Source organism: Benincasa hispida, chromosome 4 (assembly GCF_027475165.1).
Source record: "Benincasa hispida cultivar pf3 chromosome 4, pf3_genome.v1.1, whole genome shotgun sequence".
Taxonomy (NCBI): domain Eukaryota; kingdom Viridiplantae; phylum Streptophyta; class Magnoliopsida; order Cucurbitales; family Cucurbitaceae; genus Benincasa; species Benincasa hispida.
The window spans coordinates 42,118,784-42,134,842 of record NC_143481.1 but is presented as its reverse complement, the minus strand read 5'-3'; the positions used below and the strand labels follow the sequence as shown (position 1 = coordinate 42,134,842).

The 16,059-nt window shown below is 36.6% G+C and overlaps 2 protein-coding genes across 3 annotated transcripts; one reads left to right on the top strand and one right to left on the bottom strand.

Annotated features, from left to right (window-relative positions):
- Nucleotides 1-4,245: 4,245 nt before the first annotated feature.
- LOC120075393 (uncharacterized) lies at nt 4,246-10,333 on the top strand. 2 transcript variants are annotated; one of them, XM_039028747.2, is made up of 4 exons: nt 4,246-4,440; nt 4,515-6,887; nt 9,166-9,476; nt 9,874-10,333. In XM_039028747.2, exons 2-4 carry the CDS (start codon nt 4,678-4,680, stop codon nt 10,194-10,196), a joined length of 2,844 nt encoding a protein of 947 aa, XP_038884675.1. In that variant the 5' UTR covers nt 4,246-4,440; nt 4,515-4,677; the 3' UTR covers nt 10,197-10,333. The 2 variants fall into 2 exon arrangements, with proteins under 2 accessions (XP_038884675.1, XP_090168993.1); XM_090312867.1 differs by having other exon boundaries at nt 4,301-4,440; nt 4,560-6,887.
- Nucleotides 10,334-10,354: 21 nt separating this feature from the next.
- LOC120075394 (Enhancer of polycomb-like transcription factor protein) lies at nt 10,355-14,810 on the bottom strand. Its single transcript, XM_039028749.2, has 4 exons — nt 13,341-14,810; nt 11,600-12,934; nt 11,327-11,450; nt 10,355-10,812 (listed from the first exon to the last, which is right to left on the bottom strand). Exons 1-4 carry the CDS (start codon nt 14,082-14,084, stop codon nt 10,580-10,582), a joined length of 2,436 nt encoding a protein of 811 aa, XP_038884677.1. The 5' UTR covers nt 14,085-14,810; the 3' UTR covers nt 10,355-10,579.
- Between the last annotated feature and the right edge of the window lie 1,249 nt (nt 14,811-16,059).

The window sequence follows — 16,059 nt, the reverse complement described above, 5'->3', positions numbered from 1 at the left end:
AGGGATAAGTAGAGAGATTGCTCCCTTAGGGCTGATTTCGGGGCTTGCCAAATGTGGAAGAGACTGCAGTCTTTAGCAGGGACTGTTGTCAACAAGTGGCCACAACTTCTCTTAGGAAGAAAGGACTCAATCATAGTAGGACTATGACTTATGTTCATTAGAGAAATCAGTGGTACTTAAAGAGTTAGATGTAACTACAGGGGCATAACGGTTATTGGCCAAGTTGTACTTACGAGCGATCTGTGAAGGATTGTCGCACTGCTGATTGGTTAAGATGGACACATAATATATCTGTGGTAAGGAGAGTTCAGCTGTCGGTCTTTAGTGAAGTGTCTGGCAGTTAACGGATGTTGAGTAATTTAATTAAAGAAGTTTAATTAATTATTCAAGTACTATTGGAGCTTCAATTTACAGGTCTATAAGGTCCTCTCTATAGCTCAACTGGGATTATTGAGAATGAATTTTAGATTAATTTGAATTGTTCAAATTAATGGAGAAAATATATGTTAAATCATATATAATACATAACCTATAGAGTTTTTATATTGTGTCAAATACAATATAATCTATAGTTTTTATTTCTCTCACTAATGTATGGCATTTAATATAAATCACATTTATACTAAAATTAATTATATGAATCCAATCCATATAAATAGTATTTGAATCATATTTAAATATTTAATTCTTCTCAAAATAAACTTTATATTATAATTTATCAAATATATTATATTAATTATATCACATATAATTAATTCTCTCAATTAATTTGAACAATTCAAATTAATCTAAAATTCATTCTCAATAATCCGAGTTGAGCTATAGAGAGGACCTTATAGACCTGTAAATTAAAGCTCCAAGGATACTTGAATAATTAATTAAACTCCTTTAGTTAAATTACTCAACATCCATTAACTGCTGGTCACTCCACTAAAGACCGACAGCTGCACTCTTCGCACTACAGATATATTTCTATGTCCATTAGATATAACCAGTCAACAGCGCAATGACCCTTCACAAATTGCTCGTAAGTACAGTTGGGCCAAATTTGTTGTTTTGCCCCTGTAGTTACATCTAACTTCTTAAGTACCACTGATCCCTCTAATGAACAATAAGTCATAGTCCAACTATGACCAAACCTCTCTCGGGCCAAGAGAGGATATGGTGCCACATTGTTCAAGCCCTGGAATCAGCTCTTAAGGGAGTAATTTATCTAGTTACCCCGTCATTAGAGAATGATTAAATTTCGTCTTGTATAATCATGTTCCCAACTCCCTAATCAGACAAATCCTCAAATAGTAAGATTATTAAGTCGGTGATCTAGCCACTTTTACCCATACAAATCAAAATACCACCTTCATAGGTAGGAGTTCACAACTCACTCAAGATTCAGGTCATGTCACCTACAGTCATCCTTGTGAAATGTAAGTCTCTACTATTAACAACTTATATAAAGAGACTATTCATTTCGTGGTCTGGTCTTATACAAACCCTTTTGTGTAGAACACCTCCGCCCACATGTCTCCACATGAATGATTAAAATCAGATCATTTCTAGCAATTTATAACAATTGTAACATCTACAAAGCGAGTCATATTCGTAGTGTCACCAGGATAAGGTAAAGGTATCCAACCTTATCCATCTACTACAAACCATTTAGGTTATCACTTAAATATGATCCACCTGTATGTCTCTACATACATGTTTAAGCTATAGAAGATAACCTTGCATGTTAGTTTATTGGTTTTGTGGGTTAATGCTGTTAAATGTCGAATAAAATATCTCATATTTTATTAAATAAATAAACCGTCTGTATATTACAATTTAAACTATAAGACCTACGAGATTTAGGGCATCAACCCTAACAGTTACTTGAAATGGGAGGCTTCTCTTCCTTTTAGAGGCCTTAAATCGATTGAGGAGGGCAGAGATTCATGTTCTGCAGGTTTACCAGGCGAAATTAGAGTTGCCCAACTGATTAAAACATGAAAATCGCAACCACTTTTGACTGGGTTAAATTCTGAAAAATTAGGACTCACTGATGTTGCCATAGTGAATTTGATGATGCGGCCGCATCAGTTAGAAATCTACAATCTACCCAAAATCACCTGCCAAAACCTATAAAATCACCTTCAAATCAGTAAATAACATCTTTTAAGCTCAATCAATCCTCATAAGCTCATTTTAACTAATTAAAGGACATCTCTAGGTCAAAATATCACAAAAAAATATATCTTTTTACTATAAAAAAGACTAAAATAGATGGTAAAACATGGACTTTTTGACATCAATCAGTGAGAGTGATCTTGGTATCCTCTATATTTCTTCTTGAAATGTTGTTGTTGTCCTAAAATTGTTATGACTTATTTTTATTCATTCTGGATCCTTACGGGTCACTTGAGTGAAGGTCTATAGCTCGTGCAGTTGGAGGGGACGATTAGACCTCTCGATTTCATTTTGGTGTTAACAGGCTATTCTTTGTGTTTGGGAGTTTACAGCCCTTGATTTGTTTCTTTGTTGGAGATGGTTATCAATGTTCAGTTTGATTTGGCCATTAGTTAGAGAGGGGTCCCATTTTGTAGGAGTTTTAGTATTATGGCTATTTTAAATGCGAATAGTTCTCTTAACGCTAATGTTAGGAATTTCCTTCTTATGGATGGAACTTGGAACTGACTTTCAACATTAGATAGCTGGCTGATCTCTTCGAGCAAGCACAATCAGTAATTACTGAGGTTGGCAAGAAGGATTGTGTGACCTGACTTCCTTATCGCTCGACGATGTTTTCAGTAGTTAATGCCTAGGATTGTATGCGCTCTAAGCTCCCTGTAGTTTCTTGATCTAATCTTTTCTAGTTAGGAGGTAATATTCTTGGCATTCTTTCATTGCTTGGTTTGTTGTCCATAATTGGTTACTGATGTGTGATCATATTAGTAGGTAGTGTTCCAATGTTCCTAGTGCATGTGTTCGATGTACTAGTGGAGTTTATACTATGGACCATTGATTCTTTGATTGCCCTTTTAGCTAGATTGTTTAGGGGACATGTTCTTATGGGAAAAGCATTCTCACATAATCGTTCATTCAGATTTATAGCTAAATTAGTTTTTTCCATTTTAGTACAAGTAATTCATTGAGACATAAGGTCTAAAGAGCCGCTTGGTGACTGTTATCTATCATATTTGGAGTAAACATAACCTTTGTGTTCACCGAGCTACCATGTATCCTCCTGTCATGAGGCTTCCAAGACAAGCACTCACTTAGTGGGATAACGGGTTCCTACTAAATAGGGTAGTGGTGTCCTAATAATAGTGAGTGGGATCATGAGAGCTAAAATATGGAAATTAGTGGACATGTCTCCTCGCTATAAAGAAGGGAATGTGATACATGGAGAGTGACCCTAAAGTTAAGGGTAGTAGGTAGTTAAACCCCAACTCCCCCACTAATTCCACAGTTTTTGCCTCCTCCCACCTATATAAATAATGATGGCCTTGGAGTGTCAAGAAAATCACATTCACTTTGCATTTTGAGAGCACAGATTGAATTACTCTCCACTTGTAAACTCTCCAAAAGTTGGTCTTGTAAGTAGTGCCCATGTATTGTGGATTTTATAATACTTATAGAATAAAAGAGTTATTTTCACAAAGTGTTTTCTCTCCATCTCTTCCATATGTGAGCTAGTTACACAACCTGCTCTTGGGTGTGTGCAACTTGGTAGGTTCTCGCTTGGAAAAAACTTGGGTCCAAATTGTAGGCTGGTCTAGAGTGTCTTTACATCGCACAAGAAAAATTTTGAATTATACGCACAACCGCACTTCTGCCATGTGATACCTCCCCAGGTAGTTAGTTAGGTTGTGTAGTATGAGTTTTTTCTTTGTTGTCTGCTTGGGCCTTTTATCGAGGGGATTCAAGTAGGTTCTCTTCGACCTGTTTCCTTGAGTTGTGTGCGTCTTTTATATAGATATATATTTTTATTCTTGTTCTTTTCTTAATTTCTGTAGCTATGTTTGTCTTGACCTCGACTCTGCAATTTCATACTTTGTAAAAAAAGCATGATAATAAGAAAAGAAAAGATCACTATAAATAATAAGTTTCGAACATCACAAAAATATATAGGAATAGATTTGTAACTTCACTCATCTATGATGTTCATGAAAAAGTCAATTAACAATGTTTAAAAAAAAAAGTTGGACATTTTTTATTTTCAACCTCCAAAATAGTCACAAGTGCAATTTTCTCTCCTTATCGTGTGGAGTTGGATTTCGTCTCTATAAATTTTCTCAGAAATCGGAACAAATATTGTTCCCTCCCTCGAACGTATTGGGTGAAAAGAATGTTCGGTCGCCAAGAAATTGTTCCCTTGTGATTTGTGATTTCGAAAACGGAAGCTTAAGCGAAGGAGTAACACAGACACGATCAATGGATCTTCAAAATCAACCTCCGAAGGTTTGAAAATTTTCTCAGTTTGATAATCCCTTTATCAGGTTTTCGTTGGATTTTTATTGCAATTTTTTTTTCAGATAACAATCCATACTCCTGTTCGATTTTTCGATTGGGTGAGTTAGTTCATGGGAATTGAAGGTTTCTGCTTGTTTATTGCGACTATTTAGTGCGAATCGATTTCGACGATTCTAGGGTATTATTCAGGGTTTTGTTAGGAGTAATTCAACTAATTACTTAAAGATGCAATGTCGAAGGGGTGATGATTTCTATGTTAGAGAGTCGGAAAATATGGAACTACATGCACAGGATCGGCTTCATCTTGATCATGGTCGATATGGTAAGCCCCGACGTGAGGCACTGGATCGAGCTCCGCGTCTTAGGAGAAGTTTGAGCGCTCACAGAATTGGTGGCTCCCGAGGCGAAGTGGGTTTGCTTCATAGGGTTGATGTCTCTGAAAGGAGGAACGGGGATTGGCATCTGAGAACTGGAAGGAACAATGAAATCGGGTCAAGTTCTCATTCTTATGGTCAAGCGAGGAAAATGCCCAACTACAAGGAAGTGTTTCTGCACAATGATCACGGGCAGCTTTCGGATTTGCAACAGACACATGTTTTACCCGAGCCAAGGAAATTTTCTGCCGACAACAAAGTGGTCAATTATAAGCATGATGTTCGGTATAGGCATGATGATTTGAGAATTAGGAAAGAGATGGAAATTATTGAAGGGAGATGGTCAGATGGCCGTGGACAGAGGATGATGGGTCAGAAACTTTTGGCTATGGAAGAGGGCACTGCGATGGGATTGTATAATTCACATCTTGATATTGGTCCCAAGTCAGTTTATAAAGACTTCTTACCATCTTCCCAGAGTTTGGATGTGCGAAGTCATGACAATGAAAGACTTAAATTTCAAAACCATGTAGTTTCTGATAAACCTCAGGTCACAGATTCACGTGAAGTTGAAGAAAGCCAAAGGTTTAATTCAAGGAATATTGGATATTCTGCAAGTTCAGGATTTTATTCTAGAGGAAATGAGAGCTCTTTGTCAGGACCATTGACAAGCAAGTGTTTGGAATCTTATCGTGATGGCCATTACTTTCAAATTTCAGATGAGTTTTCAACAAGGAGCCATGGAGACCTTGTGGACCCTATAGAATTTAATCCATATGGGAAAAGGACCCTTGTAGACTCAGCCATTGATCTTGTAAGCGGAAAAAGGAATCTTACTCCTCATCAACGAGGAACTAATAGTCCTAGGAGGGAACATGAGAGCTATTTTTATTCTAAACCTGAGAGAACAGTGAATATTTCAAATGAAGATCCATGTCGAGTAATGCAGAAAACTACTCAAACACATGACTATGTTGATTACGATGGTACAATTGTTTCTGATCCTGGAGACTTTTCAAGACCTAAAGTTACGAACACTAGTATGCTGAAACTACAAAATGCTGACGACTTATGTGTGAACTATAGAACTGGAATAGCACTCGACCATTATTGGCTTAGAAAACAGGCAGTTTTAGATTACCCTGATATAGGACCAAGCACAGAAGCAATAAACAATGACAATGAATATGCCGGTGAGGGATCCATCCATGTTGATGTGGGGAGGAGAGTAACTCAAGATTATGAAAGGTCACACATTAACCTTTCTCAGTATTGTCAAACATCGTATGCAAGATCAGATTATGGGTCCGAAAGAGAAGTAGGTTCATATTGTTTGAAAGAGAGGTTGCATAGGTCCTCCATGTCTAAGTGTGATGGAGTGGCTTACAGAAATACTGAAAGAGTGCAGAGAATGACAGAGGGCGTTCATACTTATAACTTGAGGGAGGGCCATGTGCCAAAAAGAAAGTACTTTGAGGAAGATATGAATTTACTTGATGATAGAATAGCTACTTCATGTGAAGATACACCCAGTAAGGTTGTGGATCTTTATGATAATGGTGAACAGTGGATGGATGATGAAAACAGTTGCAGATATATATCCAGGAAAGAAGAATTTGACCACAACAAATACAAGAAGCCAAATACAAAATTCAATCGTCAAAGTTTGTATGCTTCTGCTGATTCACATGAAAGCTATTTAGATCATGTTAAAAAATATAAACCTGGTCCAAAATATATGAAGGGCAATAGAAGGCATGGTCCTTCAAGCTGGATCAAGTCACAAAATGTTGGTCACAGAAATAGTTCTCACAGACCAGTTAAAAATTGGAAAAAAACTGAAGAGAATGATTATGCTTGTGTAAATGATGATGACTTGTCAGATGATTTGGTAATATCTACAGAATCTGAACCTCCTGAGGATTCTGAAGAGTTCAAACAATTGACTCATGAGGCCTTTTTGAAGTGCTCAAAAATGTTGAATATGAAGTCTAGTGTCCGGAAAAAGTACACGGAGCAAGGAAATGCTGGTAGTTTATATTGCATCATATGTCGCAGAAGGTCTGTCTTCTTCCCTATTTCCTAATCGTGGAGACTCCATTTCATATTTTGACTCGAGAGTTCCCTAATTGCTATAGTGCAACCGTATTCGAATAAGATTATAAGAACTAACCTTCAAGGTTTTGTTCTGTACGTTCCCTTGGGATGTAAGATTCCAATTGTATGGTATCTGTGCTTCTATTATTTTGTGTTTGTATCATTCTTTTTTGGGGGGTGGGGGGAGGAAGGGAGGGATGGGTGGTGAGGTATTAAAATCTTGGAGCTTTTGAGGGTTCCCTTTCACTGTGGCAAGGTGTGGATCATTAGAGCTCTACTTCAAATGACAGTGGCTTCTATTGTGTTGTTTGAGAATGATGGCTACCCACATACCTAAGCCTACTGCTTACAAACAGGTTCATCATTTGATTGAGTTTGGAGACTTGGAGTTGTTCAGAATAAGCTTTGAGATTGTATTTGCGTTGGTCACTTTTCCAGTTGTAGCAATGCCTCCTGTGAAATGTGCAATAATATCGTGGACTTCAACTACTAATGAAAGATATAGATGTTCAGATTAACCTTTACTGATGTATGTTTGTGTGTGCTTTTTAGTTTATCACTTGTTGATGGTGGTGGTGATCATATTCTATAAAGCACACATCAATGCTTGGATCTTAAGGAATTTCCTTGGACATACAACAAAGGTAGTCAGGTGAGATCATGGGGGGTTCTGGAAGGCCACCATGGTGCACAGATCAGCCCATTTTCAAAGTTTTAGAACTTCAAGAGCAGTATCAGCTCGTTGTATAGAGACCCAGCTACAGGGTGTTTCTTTCTAGATAAGAAACAATTTCATTAATGGCATGAAATTACAAAAGAAGGCCTTCATATGTGGGATTTACAAAAGACTTCTCCAATTAGGGAGGAGGGAAGAAAAGCTATAGTAATGGAGAAGAGGAGAGCATTTACACCAAGCCACAACCAAACTAACTGTAGCTTCAAAGAAATTCGGGTTATAGAGTATTTGATTTAGTTGTTATTTTCCTTGTGATGTTACTAATCTCATGTGTTCTGTTTACGCAAGTTGTGGATGTCTGTCCAGTCCACTTTAGCAAGTGTTAGTTTTGTGTGAAGATACGGTCTCTTTTGATATTTATAATCGTGCCAGAACTTTGCTTTCGGAAATGTTATTTTCCTAGCTCATTTTGCGGAATTTAGGAGAGTATATCAATAGCTTGTACTTTCTGCCACTACGATGCTTATGGTCTCCATTGCTGCCTGTCAACTTCGTCTTTAGTGATAACAGTCATTCTTTGACATGCGTATTAGTTTTAAATGGTAGTATGGCAGTGAACATTGTTGGAATGGCTGTAAAGTGGACCATCCCAAGTACCAGCATGACAAAATTGCTTGATAGATATTTTTCCCAGAGTGTTCTAGTGTTTAACTTTTGTTTTACTCAACAGGACAAATCCTTAGAAAGCAGAGTTTACCATTTGATCGGGCAGTTTTAGATGTTAACCTAAAACATTATTTGATGGTAGCTTGTTTTGTCATATTATCTTCATTTTGTACTGTTACGCCCATTTATTACTTGTTAGAGATGTATGTCGCATCTGACTGGAAGAGAATTGATGGTAAATGAGAGGACAATTAGGAGCTTGCATCTGAACTTTTTGTTTTGGTTCGTCCTCTAATTTCTTTATTTCAGCCCCATTGAAGTAGAGCCGTCTATTGCTTTAGGGGCTTTTGTTTTGTCCCATTTTTTGTACAACATATTTGCATTAAAAGTGGTTTCAGGTTCGTCATCCTTCAGAAGTTGAAAAAATCATGACTCACTTGTGTGGTCTTTGAAGAACCATGAGAATGTACAGGTTAACATGGTGGTTAAATGTTCATGGGTGTAGCTAAATTTAAGACTGCTTTGGTATTAATTTTCTTATGAAGTTTGTCGACTGCCAAGTATTGCAAGAACTTCTGATCCCCAATACTTCGACTCCATGAGAGTGACAGTGGAAAAAGTCTGGATGTTTTTTAATAAAAGAAAAATCATGATTATGAAATCATGGGGTTTAACTTCTTTGAATTAGATTTCCCGGGGTAGTTCTGAATGTTAATTGCTGAAGTTATGACGTGCGAGTATGATCATCTTTGTGATTCTGATAGTTCTTCACTTCTTTAAATACTATTCAGTTTGTTGTCGCCTACTGTCTTGACCTAAATCTAGTACCTTTTGTAGACGATGCTTCATTTTATTGACTATGTACCACTAATTCTAGCTTGCCTGTTTGTGCCTTTGCAGCCACTCAAAGGAATTTATGAATACTCAACGCCTGGTAAAGCATGCTTATATGTCCCACAAGGTTGGGTTGAGGGCTCTGCATTTAGGTCTTGCCAAAGCCATATGCGTTTTGATGGGGTGGAATAGTGTCCGTCCCCAAGACACTGTAACATGGGTTCCTGAGGTCTTGTCCAAGGAAGAAATTGTGGTTCAGAAGGAGGATCTTATTATCTGGCCTCCTGTTATTATTGTCCGCAACCTTTCTCTGTCATACAGCAGTCCTGATAAGTGGAGAGTTGTAACAATTAAAGCACTGGAGTCTTTCTTGAGAAGTAAGTGACGTTTTATACTTCAAACTTATGATGTTAAACAGTATTTGACCAGTTCCATCCACGATGAGGGAGGGCCATAAATCTGACGAATGTTGCTTAATCTCAGAGCATGTCTAGTGTTCTCGATCAGTACTAAGTTCTTTTTGTGGTGCCTGTAGACTTCGAATTAGCAGTATGGTATATGCATGGTTGTCTTTTGTCTAACCAACTTGACCACAATTCAATTAGTTAAGACATGCTATTGACCAAAAATGTGAGTTCAAATTCCCTGCATAGACTTCGAACTAGCAGGCAGTATGGTATATACTTGACATGCAAAGAGAGTTAGTTTGAATTCTCTGCCTCCTGAACTCAAAAAGATAATAATAGTATTTTATCATTCTCTGTTGAATGACAGGCAAAAATCTGCTGAAGGGAAGAGTGAAAATGAATTTGGGGTGTCCTGCAGATCAAAGTGTAATGGTGTTGAAGTTCCTGCCTACCTTTTCTGGTTTGACAGATGCAGAAAGACTCGACAAATTTTTCTCTGAAAACAGACGTGGAAGAGAGGATTTTGAGCTGGCAAAGTGCAAAAAGGGTGGAGTGGGAATGGAGGGAGACAAAATAGAAGAGGAAGTGCTTTATGGATACTTGGGAACTGCAGAGGATTTGGATGACGTTGAACTCAATGTAAGGAAGTTGAGTATGATAAAGAGCAAAAAGGAAATTTTGGAGTTGTAAGATATTAATTAGTATTTCTCAAAAAGTGTAATCAAAACTGTTGCTTTTCCTCCTTCGAGTTAACAGGTTCAACAATGTAACAATTTTGAGAATTACACCATGGAACAAAAAATGGTACTCCTATAACACTTTTGTGATGATGGATGAGTAAATTAGAGTAGAGAGAAGCATATGATTTATATAGAGGATATGAAAGTAGTACAAACTTGGGTATATCTTTGACCTGGGAAAAATCAGGACATCTCATTGTACATAATGGGTGCTAGAGAGATTCTTCTAATCATACACAAAATAGGAATGTACACATTAATGAAATACTATACAATATAATTAAAAACAATTAGGTATTCCAAAGAAAAGCAGGAATTCTCGAAAATAAAATCTCATTCGAGAAAACAAGCAGCAGTTGCAGATTCTGATGATGCTTGAATTGCTTCGGCAATTCTGAGTGCTAACATGGCTTTGTAAGCTGCTAAATCTGCGTTCTCCAACAGCAATTGTGCCCTTTGCCGCTTATTGACAGCGTTTTCAAAGCATTTTTCTGCTGCTGCCTTTGCTTCTTCATACTTTTGCATAGCATTCTGGTCCTCCATATCATCTCGTCTCGAAATTATGGCTGCACAACGACCCCAATCTAAAATCACTGAGAGACTAATTGATTGTTTGAAATGAATGTTCAAGTGCAAAGTTCAAGCTCCAAATAGACGACAAATACTGTGCTAAATATGCTCTTTTTGCCTCTTTACTACCAAGTATGGCATTCGTCGATTAAAAAAAGGGTTCGGTTTCATTTAAATATATAAATGTGTACAAACTCATCTCATCCTTATAAAATCCTTATAAAATGGGTAAAATTAAGCTTGTAAATACTATTCACTCACATGTTCCTTTGTTTTTGTATCTAGTTTTCATCATTGTTCACAAAATCCAAACCATGTTCTAGGAAAAAAAAATTTAAAAAAAAAAAAAATAGTTTTATTTATTTTTATTTTATTATTATTATTATTTTTTTTTTTTTTGTGAATTTGGTTACTAATCCAAGTAGGAAGAAAAAATTGTGACAACAAACACAATTTTCAAAAATAAAAAATCAGATAGTTATGAAGTGGAAGGTTGTGCAAGAATTTTACCTTCTAAAATACTTAATTGGGTAGTTCTACCATTTCCAGATTGGCTAGGTTGCCTTTTGAGTGATCGTCTTCTTCGCATGATTGGTTTAGGGACCACAGGAGGTTTCCTCTTTGATTGATGAGCCTGGGAAGGAAAGATCATCCAAATTTCCTCAATAAATCAAGTCAAGCTTTGATAGGTATGCATCCCCAGTAAACACACAAACAGATTAACTATAGAAAGGAAAAAATACCGTCTTAGAATGGACAAGTATTGTACGGGAAAAGGGATACCTGGAAAACCCTTATCAAGGATGATTTTCTTTGTTTTCGTTTCTTTGTCCAATAAGCATATAACGACTCTACTATCAGCCGGCTACCGAGATGCATGCATATATCAGCAGGTGCTTTCTCATCAGAGAAGGCATCGGGATTACAGAAAAATTCCTTCTCAAAAGCATCGATCATCAACTCAAAATTCTCCTCTGAGATACATTCCCGGTGCTTGTCTGTTGCAATAAGCCTATCATTAAACTCTATTAGCCATTCCTCGTCATCAGAATCCATGTCGTAGTTCGCGGTACTTTTTGTCATCGCTCTACATACCTCATCGTCGTTTACAGAGATGTATGTATCTGATCTTAGAAAAGGAACACCACTACTGTCAACATAATCTGAAACTTCAGACACTCTTGGCACAGGAATAGCTTTAGCAATAGAACATGGTATATTGCGATCAGAACACTCCTTGTATAAATCCTTGAAAATAAACCAATCCCTTCGATTAGGAAACTCTAGCTTCCAACCGTTATCTACTGACCACAATATTGCATGTGTAAAACGATTGCAAGAAGAGGGTTTCATAACTCTTTCTGCTTTATGGGTGTATCTAGTTGAACCATCTTTCTTGATTGCCAGAAGCCATTCACACGATGCAGACAACTCTAACACAATGCTGGCTCCCTCTTCTCTCGAACATTTATCAGATTCTATTATTAATATATTTGCATTGCAGCATGATGAGTCAACATCCATTGCTGATCCCAATGCAGTAGAACTCACTTCTCTGATGCGCCCAGCAGAGTCCCTCGGGGATGAGTTCTTGTGCCTGTTGCAAGATGCTCCAGAAGAAAAAGTGACACTGCGTTTTATATCATCAACTGCCAATGAGCCAATAGTTTTTTGCACAGCAGCAAGAGAATGGCTTCCAGGTCTCTTCATTCTCAGTGAACTTCTCCTTTTTCGTATACCACGAGAGCTGAAACCATTTCTGTATTGCATGGTCCGACTACCTAACCTTGAAGCTCTAACAGATGGATGTGAAACAGATCGGGTCTTAGGACGATCAAATCCAAAGGCCATGGGTTTGTGTTCCAAGGAACTTACAAGAGAACTGGAAACATGTAGCTCTTCAACACAGTCTTCTTCACTATCACTACTTATATCTACATCTAACTGGTTGTTATTATATACAAGACGAGCCTGAATCCAAGTCACTCTAAGAAACATCTCGGAGTGCAAAAACATAAAAGGGAGAGGAACAGCGGAAAAATCCAAATGAAACATTGGAATTGATTGCCTGGCTCCAAAAATCACAAACATGCCAGAACTTCCAGTAGGAGGATAACCCTGAAGGACAGGTTAAGTTCAAAACAATGAAATGCCTTCCTTAACAGGAAAAAAAACGTAATTCCAGGCATAAAACTAACAATATTTACTTAGATCAAGAAACAAGCGAACAAAATCTCTAAACCCATTTCATAAATTTCCAACAGAGTACCCAATTATATTGAAGCCTAAAATTTTATTGAAAATCCTGAAGGACAACCCTGAGGACACGTTAAGTTCAAAATAATGAAATGCCTAAACAGTAATGGAACTAACAGTATTTACTTAGATCAAGAAACAAGAGAACGAAATCTCTAAACCCATTTCATAAATTTTCAACAAAGTACTCAATTATACTGAAGCCTAAAATTTTATTAAAAAGAAAACAAGTGCATCTGAACACACAAGTATTAAGAAGGTAAAATACCTGTAAGAAACGCATTCCCTTCAAAGCAAAAACTCCATTGATTGGATTAGATAACAAAAATGCAGAAAACTTAGCCAGACTCAGGTCAGGACTCTTCAAATGTCTAAGAACCGAGAGTATAAAATCTGAAAAACAGCCACCATCAAGACTACTCCCGGCAAAAATAGTAAGAACCTGATCCCGGGGCCGCGAAATCCTCTGCCTTCGGAAATGCAGTTTAGTAGAACGGCCACCTGCAGTAGACTCCCAATGTTCAACATCAGTCTTCCTCGACCTCTGTCTTCGAATGAACCGGAGTCCAAACATCCTATCCCCTGACAGAACATTATCACTCTCCATTTCATCAAAAACCTCCCCATTTTCCAAACGACCCCTCTTCCTCTTCCTTGTATAAACTTTCCCAAACATTCTATCCCCATCACCAGACTTGCCATCGTTACTAATCCTAGGAAAAACCTTCACTGGCTCAGGCACTTTCACAACACAAGCATCATCATCCCCACGAAAGCTAACCACCACCCTCTTCGGCTTGACATTTCGAACTGGAGTCCACTTACCATGGAGCCTACCATGGCCATTTCCTCTGCTTTCAATAACAGGGTACCAATCATTAGCGTCTTTAGACTTCTTAACCTTCACCTCTCCCGATTCAGGCCAAAGCCGTCTTCCAGACCTTAGAACTCTAGCTCCATCAACACCCTTTACCAAACCAAAAACTCTCGTCCTTCTCATCCCAGACGGCATTGCCGTACGGCTATAAAGAATTAACACCACCCACCAATCAACCTTCTTGTTTCTTCGAATTGACTCGCAACCAGCGGCCGGAAAATTACAAACCGGCCAGTGTTTAACAAGCACCCATCTCGTCAAAATCAGTGTCTGTATACACGATGAGCCAGAATTTTCAAGAAATGGAGACTTGGCGCGAAAGATTTCAAAGAGGGGGAAAAATTAAAAATCAAACATCGGAAACAAACAAAGAGACATGCAACACCAAGAAGAAATTACAAAAATCTTTACCGATTCGCACACTAGCTCTACAATAATCAAGATTCAAATCCTTAAAAAAAAAGTTTTAAAATATACAAATATCAAAGATCCATTTACAGAGGCTGTGAAAAAACCCCGAAAAAGAAGTCGACAGAGGACCCAAAAAGGAATTCCAAAGATTAGATCCGAAAATTTGATGAAGAATCGGTGAGAGTGAGAGAGTCTCATGCAAACTGACAGAGAGAAGACGGCTAGGGTTTATGATAAAAACCACTGGGGGAAAAGGCGGTCGCCGACTGACTAGAACCGTTGGATGGAGAGAATCAACGGTCGGATTCACCCTACGGGGACGAAGAGAAATTTTGCGAACATTGGGGCGTTTTCGATGATTCAGCTTCTAGGGTTTTTTTTTTAATTTTTATTTTTATTAATTTTGAAAAATTGATATTTTTCTTTTTTGCAATTTTTAAGGAGAGGGGAAGAGAAAAGGCGGGTTTGATATTTTAGTATAAACGAATTTAGATGAAATTACTAAAGTGGGTCTCGACGTGGCCTTCAAGTCGGATGACAGCTGGCACTAATTTTTTTAAAAATATATATTAATTATTTGTGTCGTGTATGCAATTGCATGGTCGGAATTGGAAAGCCGAATTAAAAAAAGGAATGATAATAAATAATTTATTTTGATAAATGTCATAAATCATGCCATAACTTTTTCATACTTTATGGGGAAAAAAAAAGGTCAAAACATAATATTTGGTTTAATGATTAAGCATATAAATACTATAGTTTTACGATTATGGATTAGATTGAGTTTTAATAAGTGCTTCATTCATATCGATGAGTTCATAAATGTTTTTACATGTTCTAGTAGAAACTAAAATAAGTAGTTTCAAAATTTGTTTTAAAAATCAAGCAGTTCTACTCATATAAATTTAATCCAAACGAAAGTAAATAGTTTTCAAATTTTGAATTTTTTAAAAAATTTAACTAAAAATTCAAGTATTTATTTAACAAAGACAAAAACCATGATTGAAAATTTTAAGAGAAAACAAGCATAGATTTTAAAAAAATTAAAACAAAAATCTAAAATTAAAACAGTTATCAAACTGAGGTTAAAGTTTTTAATGTGATAGTTGTATAATAAATGGTTAGATTTTTCTTTTCAAGAAAAAATAAATAAGTGAATAGAAAATGGAAAAAATTCCTTATTTGTAATATGTCTAATAATATGTTTGGTTTTAATTTTAAAAAATTAAATACATATTTAAACCTGTTTTTGTTGATGAAAAAAAGGCAAGGATCTTTCTGAATCTATTATATTACCATCTTAAATCTTCGATTGATTTAAAAAAAATGAATTAATAGTGGAAAGTAAATTGAAATTATATCAGTTTAAAGTAATTTTTGGACTTTTTAAAATACAAGCCATAAACTTATGAAGAGGAAGAAATCCTTCACAATAAGAGAAAGGAAACGAAATCCTTTCCCGCAAGGGGAAAAATAGATATTTTCTAATTCTTACGAGAGAATTAAAAAAAACGAAGAAAATAGATTTTTTGAGACCACAAAAAGAAAAAAAAAATCACTTTTAAATAGAGATTTATCGTGGGAGATTTATTTGAAAATTTTATAAAAATATCTCTATATAAAACATAAGCTAGATTTACCGAAAATCCACTTTTTGCAAATTTTTTTATGAGGAATTCATATTCAATCTATGCAAATT

Bases quoted from the DNA above. Each gene is read 5' to 3' on its own strand.
- LOC120075393 (XM_039028747.2), top strand. From the start codon at position 4,678: ATGCAATGTCGAAGGGGTGATGATTTCTATGTTAGAGAGTCGGAAAAT. The intron at 6,888-9,165 runs GTCTGTCTTCTT...GTGCCTTTGCAG, and splicing joins TGCATCATATGTCGCAGAAG to CCACTCAAAGGAATTTATGA. The intron at 9,477-9,873 runs GTAAGTGACGTT...GTTGAATGACAG, and splicing joins ACTGGAGTCTTTCTTGAGAA to GCAAAAATCTGCTGAAGGGA.
- LOC120075394 (XM_039028749.2), bottom strand. From the start codon at position 14,084: ATGCCGTCTGGGATGAGAAGGACGAGAGTTTTTGGTTTGGTAAAGGGT. The intron at 12,935-13,340 runs GTATTTTACCTT...CCTGTCCTTCAG, and splicing joins AGGGAATGCGTTTCTTACAG to GGTTATCCTCCTACTGGAAG. The intron at 11,451-11,599 runs GTATCCCTTTTC...TTTCCTTCCCAG, and splicing joins CCTTGATAAGGGTTTTCCAG to GCTCATCAATCAAAGAGGAA.